At 43.7% G+C, this 19989-nt stretch overlaps 1 protein-coding gene across 1 annotated transcript in view; it reads right to left on the bottom strand.

Moving 5' to 3' along the window:
• Window positions 1-486: 486 nt before the first annotated feature.
• Window positions 487-19989, bottom strand: part of lemd3 (LEM domain containing 3) — a 70224-nt gene continuing 50721 nt past the window's right edge. Inside the window, exons 7-13 of the mRNA XM_072485176.1 lie at window positions 13558-13659; window positions 13353-13455; window positions 13072-13250; window positions 5792-5873; window positions 3156-3261; window positions 2914-2992; window positions 487-2213 (exon numbers count right to left, since the gene is read on the bottom strand). Coding sequence (XP_072341277.1) covers window positions 2050-2213; window positions 2914-2992; window positions 3156-3261; window positions 5792-5873; window positions 13072-13250; window positions 13353-13455; window positions 13558-13659 — 815 coding nt within the window. The 3' untranslated portion in view covers window positions 487-2049. The remainder of the gene's footprint in view (window positions 2214-2913; window positions 2993-3155; window positions 3262-5791; window positions 5874-13071; window positions 13251-13352; window positions 13456-13557; window positions 13660-19989) is intronic.

The following is a 19989-nucleotide window of genomic DNA, read 5'->3' as shown; positions in this document are numbered from 1 at the left end:
AGGAGGTGGGTTCAGGCTCTGTAGCAGACTTCAGGATATAATCTAGGCTATCACTCCACAATCCTGACAATGTTTAATTGCCAGATAAAGTGGTAAACTGATACCATCTGCCCCCTTTGCCTGTTCAGGCGCTGTAAAGTATGTTGTGTTCAAAGAGATCTCTCAGTTGGCTGGGGAACATCCCTTCCCTATCCAGTGCCACATAGGATCTGGTCATTTATTAATTTGCTGTGTGGAAGGCGGTGCAGAAAATGGCTGTTGCATTTGAAAGTAATCTATTGATTGTAAAAAAAGCTCTTGGACATCCTGATGTAATGAAGCACAATCGAAATGCAACTATGCTCTCACCTAGAATATTTTATGACATGATGGATAATGATTTGAAAATATTTCACTTTACAAGTTCTTGAGATGCAAGATAGTAGAAACCTTACTAGCAGTAGGAGATGAAGCGAAGCTCATGAAGAACAGACACAAATACCAGCATTTTAAAAACCCCTAGTAAACCTTTAATTAGAGTGTTTTTACAAGACAAATGACAAATTACATTAAACATCTGAACTGTTTGAACTTCTGGATATTATACACCTTCCCATCTGTCTTGCAGGTAGGGATATTGTCAATCTTAACAGTTATAAGCAAAATAAGCTGCATAATGGTACATATTACAATATATAAATGTACAATGTTTACATGAAATGAAATACATCATAGAAGCTGGAAAATTCAAAGATGCATCTGCATCAAGCGGTGCCCCTTTTCTTAAAAAAAATGCCACATCCACTTATACATTCACTCTTACAACAGATCAACAATCAGGTGCACCACCAGTTGGCCCAAAAACATGAATAATATCAACACCACACGATGCACACAAGGTACAGCAAGATTCCTTGCTTTACTTTTAGTACAACTTTTTAACCAAAGTGCAACAAAAAGCTGTACAGAACAAACTGGCTAGTTTTCAAAGTGGAACGCTTTAAAACTGGGAATTAACCTACATCCCTATTCATTACAGTGCCTGTATCAAGCACACACAAGGTAAGGCACAGTAAGGTTCTGCTGCAGGCAGTGTGCATCCTATTTACTCGGAGTAAACATTTGCATTTGTGCAATTCCATGCTGAAACGCTCTTAACTGCAGATTGTGACAAATTTGAAATAAACAGTGAATAAAAGCAGGATTAAATTAATGCGCAAAACTATACTCATTCTGCAAAGGGTTCCATTACTGATTGCTTGTATTTACTTAAATGAAAGGTGGCTCGAGTGGCTAATCAAAATAAGTTTTTTGTTTTGCATTATTTGAGCAACCTGCACATCGTCATTCTGCAAATTATGACAGTTTACATAATACAGCTGCTTTTCTTCTTTCTGCAGGATAGTACTATTTTAATCCATTTTTAACTCGGACATTTTTAGCGCACAAATGAAGTTGGATCTCATTGTTAAGCAGACAGCTAACTATAAAACTGTCCTTATTGGTGTTCAAGTTCATCTTAAACAAAAATGTGCCTTATATATTTGTGTTCTTGTTCTCTGCTATTACCCTGCAGTGTTATCTATAGCTATCAGATGACTGTCCTGCACCAAACTACACTTGAATTTACATTCAGGCACTGCAATTCAATATTCCAAAAATGTTAATTGTTTTGAGCAGTTGAATCAGACCTGATGATATCCTCTCCTTTCGCTCAGTGGTCAAATACTGATTGGACCGTAGTGTACATGATTAATCTCTAATATACTTTAAAAATATTAATTTCCAGTAAACAAAACTCTTCATGCCCAGTCCATAGCCTAAGAATTAATAACTGTTGTATGAAAGCCATACCTTGTTTTACTTCTACACCACTACTTTCTACCCCAATACACCAATGCTACAGATAGCTCCTTTGGAAATTTTCTCCAGCTTCCTGGCATCTTGACATAAAAGATGCACTCCTTATAATACAAAAAGTGTACATATAAAAGCAATAAAAAGGAAGACAGAGCATTCAAGCAGGACTTTGCTTGCTGCAGTGTAACAGTACTGGCAGGGGTGGAACTCTCACGAGGCTCCTTGTGAGTTAGCTGTGTTGGTCAGAAGACGCAGATGTGACATTGAATTCATGTACCTATTTGATGGCTTTAAGGGAGTGTTGCAATGGACAGACTGAGGGAAACGATAATGGTACCGATCTAGTCTCAGATATTTTACAGTCACTAGTTTTCCTGAAAAACACCAAAACATTAATTAAAAGTCAACTCAGGCAAGCTCCATGGAAACAATTGTTTATATTCACTACAATGTATTAGAGAGCAAAGACATCTCATGATGAATTTTACATTGCACAATTATTGCAACCGATTAGAAAATAAACCTTTACTTGCTACTTTTGCCATTTTTAAAACAGCTACCACCCGCAAGTGCAATTATGTTTGCATAATTAAGAATTCTAAAAATGAAAAAGTATCAATCCCAACTGCCTCAGGAGACTTCAGTAAACAGGTAATATTTGTCCTACTAATGGTCCGTAACAGGTTTGGGCTATCAGTGTCTTTCAATGGCGAAGTATCGGGCTTCAACATGACACTTATGCACAACAGCATAAAAGTAAATTTACATCTTGTTTTGTGCAGCAGTGTAATGGATTCCAAAGCACAATGCAATGCCCTCGTGAATGTTACCACCAACCCCTTCTCCCCATTGCCTCCAAATACAATTCTAGCTGCGAGTAGGCTTAAAGGGTGAACCAGAGCAGGCCTGATTCGCCTGTTAATTTGCATTCCTTGTGAAAAGTTCCTGACAAATAGGATACTGAAATGAAAGACATATTTTGTTTTTACAATTTTCAACTTGGCAAGTTACTTTCAGGTTTCAAACTGCAGAATATGAAATTGCATATGCATGAGCAATTTTAAAGCAACTTACCATCAAACCATGAGCCATGAAGTGCTTTAAAAGCCTTGCCAGCATATTCTGGAGACAAACACTTCACGTACACACAACCCTACAACAGAAAGAATGGAGGAAATTACTGTACATGAATAAAACAAGGAAACCACATCAAAGACTAATAATTTTTCTTGTAATTTATTAAATCAGTTAGGCACACAGTAAGACAGAGATGATGACATCAGAATATCTGCCGATAAAAAGATAGTACTTCTAACCTCACGCGAATTCTTATCCACTGCGATATGAACAATTCCCTCATTGTCACTGCACTTTTCTAGGATTGCTTCCTGAATTGCGACATGCCAGTCATCCCCAATCTCCCTGCAAAATAAAAATTATAGATTTTTTAGTGAATGGAAAATCGCAAATTTCATGTATAATAAAAAGTAACCAAAAATATTTTTCAAGGAATTGGATAGCTTAGTAGAGCAGTCACTAGCCTTTCATCTCTGGATCTATGAACATCTGAATGAAGATTTTGCAGTATGAACAACCTTGTGTGTATCATATCTTACAGAAAGCTTTATATTGGATATTGAGGCCCTAAACGCATGGAAGTCTCTTCCTGCATCTCTCCACTTCAAATTAGTCCTTTAAGACACTCCTTAAAACCTGCTTTGGCCCAAGCCTTTTGTCATCTCACCCATCTCATGTGTCATATATGTTAAGGTGCTATACAAATACAAATTGTTGTTCTAAATGTCATTTACTAAAACTGAAGATGACAGGTTCGCACAATTCTCAAGATTTATTTCCAAATTGTTCTTCCTCATTTGTGCATTTCTATATTTGGACTCATTTTCTTGTTAGCACATAGGAGAAAATGAAACGAGCAGCAGGTCCATTAGGCCAGAACTATCATGTAACAATTAGGAGTAGGCCAGGTGGCCCACTGCACCTGCTCTGCCATTCAATGAGGTGATTCCTTCTCCTCCATGCTATCCCTGTACACACTGATTCCCTTAGTACTCAAAAGTACTTCAATCTGTCTTCAATCGAATCAATGACTGGTCCTCCATAGCTCTCTGGGGTAGAGAATTCTAAAACTTCATAACTGAGTGAAGAAATTTCTCCTCACAGTCATAGATATTTGACCCTTATTTTGACACCTGACCTCTAGCTGTAGACTCTCCAACCAGAGGGAATATCCACTCAGCACCTATGTTTTTAATTAAAAACATTTTTTTAAATTAAAAAAAAAAGAGTACCTAATTAATTTTTTCTAATTAAGGGGCAATTTAGCGTGGTGAATCCACTTAGCCTGCACATCTTTGGGTTATGGGGACGAAACCTACACAAACACGGGGGAAGAATGTGCAAACTCCATACAGACAGTGACCCAGAGCCAGCATCGAACCTGGGACCTTGGCGCCGTGAGAGCAGTGCTAACCACTGTGAGAAGAATTTTATTTTTCAATGAGATCACCTCATTCTTTTAAACTCTTCCAGTTGACCTTCATTAACACTGTCTTAAGGTAAGTACATCCTTCTTTAGGTAAGGAGGCCAGAACTGTGCATACTACTCCAGACATACTATATAATTGCAGTAAGGCTTCTTTACTCTTTTATTTCAATCCTCTTTAAAATAAATGTTCAAATACCATTTGCCTTGTCAATTGCTTACTGTTTCTTGTGAACTTTAAGATTTGTGTTTACAACGCAGGTCCCTCCGAACACAAACATTCAAAGCCTCTCACCGAAAAATATTCTGCTTTTCTATTTTTCTCAATGAAGTGGACAACTTCACACTTCTCCACATTATATTCTCTGTCTGTAACCCTCTTGCCCACTCACTTAAACTTTGCTTCATCTCTTTGTAGCCTCTGTGCTCTCCTCATGATTTACTTCCTACCTAGTTTTGCATCATTAGTAAATTAGGATACATTAGCCCAGATATGGGGACCAAGTTTGTTGATATAGATTCCAAATAGCTGACACCTAAGCACCGATCCTTATGCTACCCCACCAAATACAGCCAGCCAATACTAAAGTAACTTGTTTATACCTACTTGCGTGACTATCAACCGATCCACAATCCATGCTAATATATTGTGTTCAATTTTATGAGCCTTAATTGTGCATTAAAGTCTGCCACACCCCACTGAATGCTTTTTGAAATTCCAAATATATTGCTTGTACGAGTTCCATGTGTACCTAATTGGTACCATTCTCACATCAATCAGAATAGACCCAATAAAAGAACCCTATTTTGAGATTTGGCAGCAGGGTTTGAAAACACATGGCACTGGACATTACTGGGGCATCCTTTAACCAATCAAGAGACTACAAAACACTTTTGGAAACAGGCAATGAAAAAAAAAAACTTCACAAATGTAATCTTTCAAATTTAACTCGTACATTTAAACAAAATAGTTAAAGCAGAACTCCAATGAATCCTTAGCTGATTATGAATTTATACTAATCCCCTTCTTTAGTCTGGTGCGAATCAGTAGTGTTTAGAAAAGCAACTACCCATCCACTTTGTTACTCCAATGCAAAAATATTAATGCTCCATGTAACACATTAGAAAGTAGTAAATGAAAGAAATTGGATTGGGCACAAATTATCAACTCAGCAGCCGAAACCTTCCATTTTGATTTTGGAGTTTGCTATTATCTGAGTAACTTTGCTGTTCAAATAAAAATGACAGTTGAGCACTGAACTGAACTACCACTTGTTTCAAAAGTTGCAATGTCAAATTGTAGAACTATAGTTAAATTATTTGCTAAGCATTTTTTAAAAATTCACAACATAAAACTGGCCACAAATTTGCAGCTTTAACATACATTGATCAAGTCTGCAGCATTCATAGGCAACTCAATAGAATCATCATAACTCATTAGATACTTACATGACTGGGTCAAACATGTTGCGAATCTTTAAACAGGGTGTCAAACTGTTAGGTGGCGAATTTCTACCATCAAGGTGGAAGGCTACAGAAGAAAAAGGCATGTTATGAATATGCACTTTTATGATTCACATGCTTTAGAAATATAAAACATAAATCTAGGAAAAGTATAGAAATCTAGGCTAGGGGAACTGGCAACCACCCTAAGATAGTTACCATCCACACTGCCTTGGGAATAAATTGTTGGAAGGCAGTCTTTTGGTTTGAGTTTATCCTGGTGTTTTTCTCACAGAAATGGCAGTCAGCTTAGAAGACTGAGACGGCATCATATATACATACACATGTATATATAAGGAACCGGGATGTTCTTGGGTTGGAGTTACTATGCAGGAACAGCATGCAAGCGCTTTCCAGTAACTCGAAGTGCCTGACTGGGAAACTAAAGAGAGCCAAAGTGAATTCCTGAGAGCTGTGGCTCACCTTGGTTTAGCCTTAGAAGTGAAAGTACTCTCAGGATCCGGTAACGTATAGGAAAACTTGAGTGGAATTATAAACTGGACGGAAAGTGGTCCATTAAGATTTTTATGTTTAAATAACAAGGGTTCAACAGAATAGTGTTGAATTAGTTGCACTTGCTTTGTTTAAATTTTGCATAGTAAGTTTAAAAGAAAAATATGAATCCTTGTGGCATAGTTCTTAATAGCTCAAGATTGTACAATTTCTCAAAACACTGACAGAAAAGCAGACCCATCCAGCTGCACAAAGAATTCTGAAAGTTTTAGCACTTTCAAATTAGCAGGTTTAATTTAGAAGTTCATTTGTCAGGAAAAAAGTATTTTACCAAGAACATGCATTCTAATGACTGGCCTCAACTGATGTACAGGAATTTGAGTATTTCCGCTCCAATTATTGGACAGCATCAGATTCTTGCAAGTACCCATGTGCGTGAATCAGATGAATGCAGGATCAGAACTGCCTGCAATGTCCCTCCCATCCTCATAAAACCATAGAATCTCTACAATGCAGCAGGCCATTCCGCCCATCGAGATGAACTGACCCTCTGAACGAGCACCCTGCACCTCGGCACACTCCCCTACCCTACCCCGTAATCCCACCTAAACCCATGGATCGATTTTTATCACGGTCATTCCACCTCACAAAACTGGAGCACCCGGAGGAAATGCACGCAGACACGGAGAGAAAGTGCAAAGTCCACACAGTCACCCCAGGCTGTAATTGAACCCGGGTTCCTGGCACTGAGGCAGCAGTGATAACCACTGTGCCACCTTGCCACCCCTTGTCCAAAAGCCAACTGCCACTTGCCATCAAGGTTCACATATGACATGGCATCATTGCAACTACTATAATTAAACTCTATCAAAGTGATGATGATACTCAAGCAAACGTCATTTTGAGGAGAGATAATGAGAATAAAGACTGAATGACATACTTCGCAAGGACTTCATAATTTGAATTGTTGTACCCTCCACATACCAAAAAAAGAATCAAGACTAGCTTCATAGATTCTGGCAAAACATCTCGCTTAGTGCACACAAAACATTCTGCTATTTTATAGTAGGTCTGCCACCATATCCTTTAAAGGTCTAGGACTTAAGATCATTAGGTAGGAATTATGGCACAGAAACAGGCCATTCAGCCCAATCAGTCTATTCCACATTTATGCGCCACTCAAGCATTCTTCCATTTGTTTTGCTTTGGGATTGAGCAACTGTTTTGTTTATTTTAAATCTGAATCTAAACTGGAAGTGGTGAACTAGCAAATTCCTCTCTGTAAAACACCACAGCATATGAAGAAATGGCTAGGTGGGATTAAAGTGTGAAGGAGGCCATTTCTACAAAATAAAAAAAGGAATTCCACAAGGTGGTAATCATTCCTTTCCACAATGTAGCAAAGTAGCCTAAATTGAGAACAGCAATATTCCTAATTCACTACCATAAAACCAGCTTCCAGGACAGACCAGAAAAAGGCATTATCGTATAATCTAAATAGTATTGCAGAGTACATTTGTGAGTATTACATCATGTGGCAATCTTGTATCTACCATAATTGTAACTTGCTTGAAATAGCAAACATCAGTCAAATGACAGTGAACATGATCAAAGATTCTTCCCGAGAAGATGGTAACGGTGTAGATTGTATTCCATCATCCACTTAGCTATCCACTGACTTCTCACTAATTTGCCTCGAGTCTTTCAACGATACGAAGCAATAAGACCAAAATTGCTTCAAATCAGACACAAAACAACTTAAAAGTATCTACAAATTTTAAACACTCCACATAAAACCACCATATTGGTTCATGGGACTCATGCATCCCAGGCTTCATTTATTGCCAATCCCCAATGAGGTGTTGGTGAGACACATTTGGAACCACTACAGTCCATGTGGTGTAGCTATACCCATAGTGCAATTAGGGAGTGCGTATCAGGATTCTGACCCAACAACAACGCGGAACGACAATATAGTTCCAAGTCAGGATGGTGCATGGCTTGGAGGGGAATTTGGAGGTGGCGATGTTCTCATACATCATCTATCCCTGCCCTTCTAGGTCAGTGACGGTCAACCTCGGCTAGTGAGCTAGCCGCACCTCCATCTGTGGGCCGCAAGAATAAAATCAGACATGTTCACTAACCATAATTCCATGAATAAGATTAGGTACATTTAAAACATGCCGAATATTTCATAACGAGTTACAGAATATGCTCAGTCATTTATATATTAATAGAACTCTTCAACTGGTAAAAACAAAATAAATATTTACACTTTGGATGCAGAGAAAACACAAGGCTCACAGTCAATGTTGCGGGCAATCAGCAAGCACATCACTGCACTTCCCCTTGCTTTACGTTTGCATCACTTCAGTCATACCAGTAGGGGAAAAACTAGGCAGACGGAAATCAATGGAATGTGGCTATCTTGCATGTGGGCAATGATCACAAAATGTCTCATGGGCTGCACTCAGAACCCAGATGGGCCGCATGTGGCTACAGGCAGTCCACCACTGTTCTAAATAGTAGAGGATGTGGGTTTGCAAGGTGCGGTTGAAGCAACCTTTGTGGCTTGCTGCAGTGTATCTTGTAGATGGTATACGCTGCTGCCACTGTGCACTGTTGGTGGAGGGAATAAACGTTTAAATTGGTGGGTGGGTGTCAATCAAGCAAGCTGTTTTGCTGGATGGTGTCACATGTGAGTGTTGTAGCTGTACTCATCCAAGCAAGGGGAGCGTATTCCATCACACTTGCTGCAGAGCCCCTAGCCTTTGACCTGCTCGTGGTCACAGTATTTATATAGCTGATCCAGTAAAAATTCTCATCAATGGTAGACTCCAGGACGTTGATGATAGAGGATTCAGCAGTGGTAATGCCACTGAATGCCATGGGGAGATGATTAGATTATCTCGCGTTCAAAACGGTCATTTCCTGGTACTTGCACAGATGTTATTTGTAACTTTATTAGTGTCACAAGTAGGCTTACATTAACACAGCAATGAAGTTACTGTGAAAATCCCCTAGTCATCACACTACGGCGCCTGTTCGCATACACGGAGGGAGAATTTAGAATGTCAAATTCACCTAACAAGCACGGCTTTCAGGACTTGTGGGAGGAAATCGGAGCACCCTGAGGAATCCCATGCAGACACAGAGAGAACGTGTAAACTCCACACAGAGAGTGACCCAAGCCAGGCATCGAACCTGGGTCCCTGACGCTATGAAGCAAGCGTTAACCACTCTGCTACTGTGCTGTCCCCAGCCCAAGCCCGAATGTTGTCCAGATATTGCTGCATGCAGGCACAGACTGCTTCTGTATCTGAAAGTTTGTAATCAGCTGTGAACATCCCACTTCTGATATTAGATGGAGAAAAGATCATTGATTAAGCAGCTGAATAGGTTGGGCCAAAAGCACTGCCCTGAGGAACTCCTGCAGCAAGCTCTTGGAACTGTGATGCTTGATCTCCAACAACCACAACCACCTTCCTTTAAGCTGGGTATAATGATAGTCAGTGGAAGATTCCTCCCGCTTCCCACTGGCCTTGATTTTGCTAGATCCCCTTGATGCCATGTGAGTAAAATATTGCTTTGAGGTCAAGGGCAGTCGCACTCACTTCAGGAATTCAGCTCTTTCATTAATATTTAGGCCTAGGCTGTAATGAGGTCCAGAGCCATCTGACTCTAGAGGAACCCAAACTGAGCATTAGCAAGCAGATTACTGTAAAGTGCCACTTGACACTAACACCTTCCATCACTGGTTTACAATTGAGAGTAGACTGATTATATGGTAAATGGCCAGATTGGATTTGTCCCGTTTCTTTTTTATTTGACAGGACATACTTGGACATTTTTCAAATTGGCTGGGGAGCAGCAAGCTCTGGAGCACAAGTCTTCTGCTGCCAAAATGTTGTCAGGATCCATAGTCTTTGGGAGCATCCAGTGTATTTACATGTTTTTTAATATCACAGGGAGTGAATTGGCTGAAGGCAAGCATTTGTGATGCTGGGGGCCTTGGAAGGAGGCAGAAATGTGTCATCCACTTGGTACTTCTGGCTGAGGATGATTGCAAATGCTTCAGCCTCTTCTTTTTCACTGACTTACTGGACTCACCTAGTTTGTTGTTGTTTAAATTGTTGACATGATGTAGTGACACAATTCATGACATGATGTAGTAGGACTATAGAGCTTTTATTTATTGGATTGTGAAATTGCTCAGCAGTCTACATAGCCTGTTCACTCAATCTGCTGTTTTATTTTTAAAAAAGTGCCCAATTCTTTTTATTTCCAATTAAGGGGCAATTTAGCATGGCCAATCCACCAACCCCGCACATCTTTGGGTTGTGAGGGTGAAACCCACGCAGACAGGGGGCAGGGTGTGGAAACTCCACAGGGACAGTGGCCTGGGGCCACAAGATCTTTTGGTGGTCATTCTTACTGCAACAGGTAGATTGGCGAGGATGACATCAATCAGCTTCTTCCCTCTTGTTGGCTCTCACCACTTACCACAGCCAGTTTGGCAGATACATCCTTCAGGCCTCAGTCAGTACTGATACTGCCAAGCCACTCAGTGATGAACTTTGAAGTTCCTCACCCTCGAATGCATTGTGTCTCCTTGCTCCCTTCAGTGCCTCTTGTAAGTGGTGTTCAACATGGAGGATTACTGTTTCATCAGCCTAAAGGAGAGCAGTAGTGGTAATCAGCAGGTTTCCTTGCCCTCATTTAACCTGATGCGAGGAGAATCCATGGGGTCCAGAATAGTGGTGACTCTGGATATTGATTCAGGATTTACAGAAAGGCTTTTGCAAGTAGGCATGGTTTCGGTAGTTTCAACTGGGGTTTTACATAATTTCAACTACCACTACATGTATGACCAAAATTCCACAATCATAAAGGAGACATCAGAGCAACTCGATGTTCCCACTTTTTGACGTTTCAGTGAACTGTTTTAAAAAAAATATTGCCTATCTTAAAAGAAAAACAGACTTGCATTTATATAGGGCTTTTTAAGGGCCACCGGACAACTCAGTGATTACAGGCAATCAAGTTCTACAATAGATATAGATATTACACGCGGCACTGCTGCCTACGGTGCTGAGGACCCAGGTTCGATCCCAGCCCCGGGACACTGTCTATATGGAGTTTGCACATTCTCCCCGTGTCTACGTGGTTTTCACCTCCACAACCCAAAGATGTGCAGGATAGGTGAATTGGTCACGCTAGATTGCCCCTTAAATGGAAAAAACCCAAACTGCGTACTCTAAATTTATTTTTAGCACAAAACTTTTAACTTAGCCAATATTTCAGGCGTGGCTGGGAATCAAAACAATCTATTGAGCAACAGTCAGGTTATTAATAGGCTATTTTATTTTTCACACTATTCAACCATTAAACCGCAATTGATGTCAATATACTGCCCAAACTGGGAAGGCCTGTAGCCTGTTCTTATTCAGTCTATTTCATGGTTCGTAAACAGACAGATGAGTGGCAGACAAGTTTGTATGGAACAAGGGCAGCATGGTGGCGCAGTGGTTAGCATTGCTGCCTCACGGAACCAGGGCCCAGGTTCGGTCCCGGCTCTGGGTCACTGTCTGTGTGGAGTTTGCACATTTTCCCCGTGTTTGCGTGGGTTTCGCCCTCACAACCCAAAGATGTGCAGGGTAGGTGGATTGGCCATGCTAAATTGCCCCTTAATTGGAAAAAATAAATGAACTGGGTACTCTAAATTTTTTTTAATTTAAAGTTTGTAAGGAACAGGAAGGCGGCAGAAACATTGCAGTAAGTACAGCAAGTGTTGCGCCTTGGTCTATTTTATCTGCGGAGCCTGTAGATAGGCCACGAATATGCACGATTCTCCAAAATTTCTTTTTGCTTTATTTATATCAGATTTTGAACATTGTTGGGTGTTCTGCACCTGCATTTATCTGTACCAGTGTCAATACCCAATTCCTGGCATGCAACTAGTTTGGAAACAAAAATAAATCTGCAACAGTTAATTATAAGTACCATCTTATCTGATCTACGTCTGTGGGGAAACTGGATTTGGTGCAAATGTCTGAATAGTGCAATAAAGGGGCAGTACAGAGCAATTTTTAAACTGGGGTAGAACATAGTCTTTTAGGCTGGATGAAAATAAACTGGTGCAATGGTACAGCCCTGACGCTTTAGACAATATTCATTGATGCTGATCTGCAAACTCATGATATGTGGTTAATTTACACGAACAGGATCACCGGTTTATAAACCAAACGTGACTTATGGTGGTGTGTGGAGCATGAACAAATAATTTATCTCGACACTACTAATTGATTCCAGGTGATATATGGGAAATTTAAAAACAATCAATTTGGAAAGGCTTGTAAAGTACAACACAAAAATATGGGTTTGAGGTGCATATGCTTGATGGGCATGTGTGCCACACCAAATACTTTTTAGGTGGGCCATGCCTATGTAAGGTGAAAAATGTCCATACCTCAGCAGCAATGAATGGAGCACTGTATACTTCACATGGTTTCATACAAACTGCAATTCAGTTTTACAAAACAATAATTTGCAACTGTGCATGCATAATAAAATGCACACCATGTTTTTACGTATGTCAGTGCTGTGAGCAAAACCATGTGGTCAACTACAGACCATGCCAAGCAAACCAACTAAGAGAATGGCACTCAACAATTCACTGCAATTGTGGCGTGATAGCATTTACTTTTTAAAAAAAATCAAACCTAGAGAATTTTAAAACATGTCAAAATATGCACGGGATGCCAACGTCATACCTTTTCCTTGCCATACTTTGGACGGCACAACTGTAATTTTATCACATGTTGAAGATGGTTGAGTCCACCTCCAAACTAAGAAATCTCCTCCGCCTATTCTTTGGGTTTCTTTCCGAATACGGGACTCATTGGTTTCAACAAAAATCATAGCTCGTTCCCATGCTTTTTTCATTTTGTCCCTGCGAAATTCCAAATAAAAAATATGCTTAGTGAAAACACATTTTCACCTATTGTATTAGTTGAAGGCTCAATTTTTAGTCTATACTAATAACTTGTCTTACCTATTCTGGGGTGGTATGAGAGAATCACGTACATGGGGAATAGGCAAATAGGGCTGCAAATCCTTATTTTCTTGGCAGGCTTCATTATGGCTTCTCAGAACATCTAAACAATATAAATAAATCAACCCGTTTTAAATCAATGTGCTTTATTGGTGAATTTCTCCAGTCTTGACGTACAATCTAATTCCAAAAGAAGTGCTGGTACCTATGATCCTTTCCACCATGTCATACATCTGTCTGGTTTCTGCCTCTTCCTTCCGCCAACGGTACCTCATGTAATGAAGCACTCCCCACACAATTCCCACACCTACAAGTGTTATAAATAAATACCAATTAAAATCAAAGATTGTCTAATAAAATAGTACATCCCACATTCAATTTTAAGAAACAATATATATCGTATTGCCAAAGGATTTACTGGAATTCAGCAATTAAAAAATTGATGTGGAGATGCCGGCGTTGGACTGGGGTGAGCACAGATCTGGATCTGTAAAGATTTAATCACCTGCTAATGGTAGCATTCCAAGCATTGTTTGGCATCTTTGAATTTGTCTATATATGTGTTTCTGGAACAGACCTCTTCATTCACCTGAGGAAGGAGCAGTGCTCCGAAAGCTAGTGACATCGAAACAAACCTGTTGGACTTTAACCTGGTGTTGTAAAACTTTGTACTAAAAAATTGAAGTACACTATGAATTACATTTTTATTCTCTCATTTTATAGTGTCTTTAACGTAACAAAATGTCCCAATGACTTCATAGGAGCATTACAAACAAAGTACATAGAGCCATATAAGAAAATATTAGGGTAAATGACCAAAACATTTAAGAGGGGTCTTAAGGAGGAAAGTACAGTCAAGGGCTGGAAAAATAGAAGGGAATTCTTCGAGGCCTAGGCAACTGGTCACGGCCACTAAGGATGGAGCAAGTAAAATTGGGGATGCACAATTAAGACGACATAATTAGATTACCAAGATATCCGAGGGTTGTGCAACTGGAGGAAATTAACTGGAGATAGTCAAGGACCAGGCTTTGGAGATTTCAAAACAAGATGAGAATTTTAAAATGTTGCTAGGAGCTACTGCAGGTCAGTGAGCACAGGGGCAATAGGTCAACAGGACTTGCTGTGAGCCAAAACATGAGGTCATCCAAAACTCTGATCCCCAAGTTCAAGGATATAGAAGATGGGAGACCAGGAGTGCATTAGAAGAATTGAAACTAGATGTAACAAAGGCACAAATGAGTGTTTCAGCAATGTCACAGAGGTGGTTTTAGTGATAGCAGAAGTGAGAGCCATTTGTGAAAAATAGGACAATGACATGGTCGAGGGCCTGTTAATTGGAGAAAAGGGTATATTTGGCAACTTAAACAGGCTGCTACTGATCAACCTGCATGGCAATTTCTGGATTGTTGCACAATGTAGAGTACGAATGCCAGAATTGGCACCCAGTCTCCACAGAAAACAAAACCACGGACTTCCGGTGGCGGAAATGAGTGAGTGAGTCGCAGATTCGGGGGCTCTCACTCCGGCGGGATTTGAGGACCTGGTTCCCCGATTTTGCGGGACTGCGGAGCGCTGGAAAGGCGGCCAGTGAGGTGCTGACGAACGGGCAGAGCTGCATGGAACTGCGGGAGAGCAGAAAGCAGCGCAAACAGGAGAGGAAGGGACAAAGGCAAGGTGCAGGGGAAGCTGACCCGGGAGAAAAGATGGCGGACCTGGCGATTCAGCAGGCGCTGGAAAACACGCGGTAGGTGATAAAAAGCAGTTTTGAATCGTTGAAGCGGGATAACTTGGACTCACTTCAGAAGGCAGTGGATCAATTGAACCAGAGATTGGATGCCCAGGACGAAAAAGTTAAGGAGCTGGGAGAGGCGGTAGAGGAGCAGACGGACGCGCAGACGATTGCTGTGCTAGAAGTCGACGGGTTGAAGGAGAGACAGAGAAGGCTGCTGGACAGAGTAGAGGAGCTGGAAAATAGAGCCCGCAGACAAAATCTGAGGATCATCGGCCTCCCGTAGGGGGTGGAGGGAGCTGATGCCACAGCGTTCGTGGCGGACCTGTTGATGCAGCTGATAGGGGCTGAAGCCTGTCCGTGACCGCCGGAGCTGGAGGGGGCACACAGTACAGGCGAGATAGGTGCGTCCGGGGGGGGGGGGGGGGGGGGGGGGGGGCCCTCTGTCCGATGGTGATTAGGTTCCACAGGTTTGTGGAGAAGGAGCGGGTGCTACAGTGGGCAAAGAGCGCTAAGAGCAGCACATGGAATAACAGTGTCCTTCGCATTTACCAGGACCTAAGCCAGGAGGTGGCCAGGCGGCGAGCAGCCTTTAAACAAGTTAAGGAGGTGTTGTTCAAAAAGCACGTGAAGTTTGGTCCGCTCTTCCCGGCCCATCTTTGGGTTACGCATCAGGGCCAACACCACTACTTCTCCGAGCCCGAAGAAGCGATGGACTTTTTGGTGCTCAGAAAGGGACGTGGGTTGACACTTTTCTGTGTACACAGCTGGGACTGTATTGTACCTGGAGCAGCCTCGCGTTGCTGTTTGACGTTTACATCTTGTTTGATCTTTCCCATCTTAGTGAGATTGCTCCAGTAGGTCGGAGTGGAGGATGGTGTGGTGGGGAGATGAGGTTGGGGAAACAATGGGAGTGAGACAAGGGGGCGCCGGAGCGATGAGTCACCGGGCTAGCAGGTTGGCTAGTCAAGGAAGTCAGGTGGGGGGGGGGGGGGGGAGAGAATACAGCCAGTGAATGGCAGGGGTGGGGCTATCGGGGGATGTTGCTTGGGGGGGGGGGGGGGGGGCACATGGAATGTCAGGGGACTAAGTGGGTCAGTTAAAAGGGCACGTGTGTTCGCGCATTTGAGGGCTCTAAAGGCGGACGTAATTATGTTGCAGGAGACACATCTGAAAGTGTCTGACCAGACTAGGCTAAGGCGGGGCTGGATCAGCCAGGTCTTTCCCTCGGACTTGGATTCTAAGTCCAGGGGGGTAGCAAATATGATCAATAAGCGGGTTCAATTTGAGGCGGAGGGTGTAGTCGCAGACGGCAGGGGCAGATTCCTTATGGTAAGGTGCAAGCTGGATGGGAGAAGAGTGGTGCTGGTGAACATATATGTGCCGAACTGGGACAACGTTGACTTTATCAAAAGAGTGCTGGGAAGATCCCGGACCTAGACTCACGTAAGTTGATAATGGGCGGGGGGACTTTAATACGGTCCTTGACCCAGGGCTGGACTGGTCATGTCCCACAACGGGCAGACTCCCAGCAACGGCAAGGGAGCTGAAAGGGTTCATGGAGCAAATGGGGGCTGTGGACTGTAGCCACCTAAATTGGCCAACTCCCGATTTAAAGTGGCGAACGGCAAAGGCTGATGGGAAAGTCAGCCAACATAGACAGAAAACAGCAGCTGCAGGTTTGCTGTGTATTTACCTCTGCAAAGGCCAGACAACATCGATACCAGCGACCATCAGCATAACAAAGTAGCAGCCATCTGCATACTGATGAGCAATCCCCGGGAACAATAAGTAACATTTTGGACACACAAAGCAAAGCCAGCCTCCTCGGCGCCAGCAGGAGCCAACACAAAGGAGGTGAATGAGCACCTCAAGACCGCCCATCGATCAGGGAACCGCTCCAGTATTGGAGAAAATCGAACCAAGCGATTGGGACAAAGTCCAATCACTTGGGACCAGGTACAGGGTCTGCCCTGAAAGGCGGGAAGCCCCTGGGGACTACAAGAGTTGAGCCCCAAGTTCAAATCGCTCTCTCTTCACCTCTGCGTCCTGCCCGGGTCACCCAGCAACACAAACCAACATTGACAGTGACCGGTGCAGTGACTCCCGAACAAAGTAAGTCTTAATTCAACGTTCGCTACGAGATAGGCGCTCCTAGCTACCAATCCGTACCAACTTCGAATCCCGCAGACTCAGAACCCGAACGAAAGGCCATTTGTTCCCCTGACCTAGTGGGCCAGTCCGAAGTTAAGTATAGGCCTGTTAGTTGTAGAAGTAGCTTAGACGTAGAATTTGTGCATGAGTAGCGATTACGGTGTATAATAAATGTGCTTTGATTTGAATCTTACTAATCGATGTATTGGGTTGTTGATCATTACTCGGACTGTGGGAGGCGCTGAAGGCAGTAGTGAGAGGGGAGCTGATCTCAATTCGGGCTCAGAGTGTCGGGGCGGACAGAGCAGAAACGGACAGATTGGTTAGGGAAATTCACCGGATAGACGAGGAGCATGCGGGGTCCCCGGGGGAGGACCTACTCAGGGAGAGACGGAGATTGCAGGCGGAACTGGGGGGGTGCTATCCACGAGTAGGGCCTTGGAACAACTTAGGAAGGTGAGGGGAGTGGTGTATGAGCATGGGGAGAAGGCCAGCAGATTGCTAGCGCAGCAACTCAGGAAGAGGGAGGCGGTCAGGGAAATAGGTAGAGTGGTTGATGGGGAGGGGAGCAGAGTGGAGGACCCGGCAGGACTGAATAAGGTATTTCGGGACTTCTATAGTAAGCTGTACACTTCAGAACACCCGGAAGAGCCGGAGGAGATGAAAAGGTTCCTGGATGGACTAACCTTCCCAAAAGTAGGCAGGGGACTAGTGGACGGGCTGGGGGCCCCGATTAGAGTTGAGGAGGTACTGGGGGGCCTAAAGGCCATGCAGTCAGGGAAAGCCCCGGGAACGGATGGATACCCAATAGAGTTTTACAATAAGTTCTCGGAGATAGTGGGACCGGTCCTGACAAGGGTTTTTAATGAGGCAAGGGGCAGAGGGACCCTGCCACTGACGAGGTCGCAAGCCACCATCTTGCTGATACTAAAGCAGGACAAGGACCCGGAATCCTGCAGGTCATAACAGGCCAATCTCCCTGATCAATGTGGATGCCAAGCTCCTGGCGATTAGAATTGAGGACTGCGTACCGGAGGTGATTGGGGACGATCAGACAGGGTTTGTGAAAGGCTGGCAGCTGACAGCTCACTTGAGAAGATTGCTTAATGTGATCACGATGCCCCTGATGGGTAAGGACGTGGAGGTAGTGGTGGCAATGGACGCTGAGAAGGCCTTCGACCGGGTGGAGTGGGGCTATTTGTGGGAGGTGCTTGGACGGTTTGGGTTCAGGAGGGACTGGTTAATTGGGTCAGACTATTGTACCAGGCCCCAAAAGTTAGCGTTAGGACGAACAGGATGTCAGATTATTTCAGACTACACCGCGGGACCAGGCAGGGGTGCCCACTCTTCCCGTTGCTGTTCACGCTGGCCATAGAGCCGTTGGCAATGGCGTTGAGAGCTGCGAAGGGGTGGAAGGGAATGACTACGGGGGGGGGGGGGGGGGGGGGGGGGGGGGGAAGAGAGAGAAGGAGGAGCATAGGGTCTCTCTCTATGCGGACGACCTGCTCCTGTATGTGTCGGATCCACTGGCCGGGATGGACAATATACTGGAAATATTGAGGATGTTCGGCTAGTTTTCACGGTACTAATTAAATATGGCCAAGAGGGAGATGTTTGTGGTGCAGGCAAGGGGCCAGGAGAATAGGCTGAAGGAGCTGCCATTTAGGCTGGTGGAGGAAAGTTTCCGGTACTTGGGGATACAGGTGGCATGAGACTGGGGCAGGTTGCATAAGTTAAATCTGACTAGGGTGGTGGAACAAATGAAGAGGGAGTTTCGGAGATGGGATGCACTCCCGCTGTCACCGGCGGGGAGGGTGCAGACTGTAAAGATGACAATCCTCCCTAGATTTCTGTTCATCTTCCAGTGCCTCCCGATCTTTATCCCACGGTCCTTCTTCAAAAGGACTGGCAAAATCAGCATGAGCTTTGTCTGGGCGGGAAAATCCCCGCGGGTGAAGGCGATGCTTGAAAGGAGCCGCAGCGAGGGGGGACTGGCATTGCCGAGTCTGATCAACTACTACTGGGCGGCTAACATAGCCATGATAAGGAAGTGGATGGTGGGTACGGGGTCTATCTGGCAGCGAGTGGAGGCGGCTTCGTGCAGGGGCACCAGTTTGGCAGCCCTGGTCACGGCTCCCCTACCGCTGGCCAGGTACTCCACCAGCCTGGTAGTGGGAGCGGCCCTGCGGATATGGGGCCAGTGGTGGAGGCATGTTTGGGGGGGGGGGGGGGTGCGCGCGCGTCTGTTTCTGTTTGGACTCCAATATGTGATAACCATCGATTTGCCCCCGTGAACATGGATGGAGGGTTTCGAACATGATGGCGGGAGGGGATGGGGAGGGTGGGCGATATGCTCCTGGAGGGGAGCTTTGCGAGTTTGAAGGGCTTGGAGGAGAAGTTTGGGCAGGTATGGGGAAATTACTTTAGGTACTTACAGATGCAGGACTTTGTACACAGACAGGTCCCATCCTTCCCACGCCTCCCGCCAATAGTGGTAATTTGTGGTAATGGTAATTTGGTGCAGTGAGGTAACCAGAAAAGGTAAGTAGTTAATCTAATTCTGCTGTTTTTCAGTTAAAAGTGCAATGTAGATCAGTGTCTGATTGGCTGAAGCTGCCCCCACCCTAATTGCTGAGAGGCAGTTATCTGGCAGTCACCTGAGGCCTGTTTAGGGGCACAAAGGTACACATTGTATTCTTCTCTTTGAAGTTTTAGTGTGAGTCATCCTGAAGTCTGCAGAAAAGACAGACA

The sequence above is a fragment of the Scyliorhinus torazame genome, chromosome 19 (genome assembly GCF_047496885.1).
Source record: "Scyliorhinus torazame isolate Kashiwa2021f chromosome 19, sScyTor2.1, whole genome shotgun sequence".
In the NCBI taxonomy this organism is placed as follows: Eukaryota; Metazoa; Chordata; class Chondrichthyes; order Carcharhiniformes; family Scyliorhinidae; genus Scyliorhinus; species Scyliorhinus torazame.
This window is presented reverse-complemented; position numbering and strand designations above follow the sequence as displayed.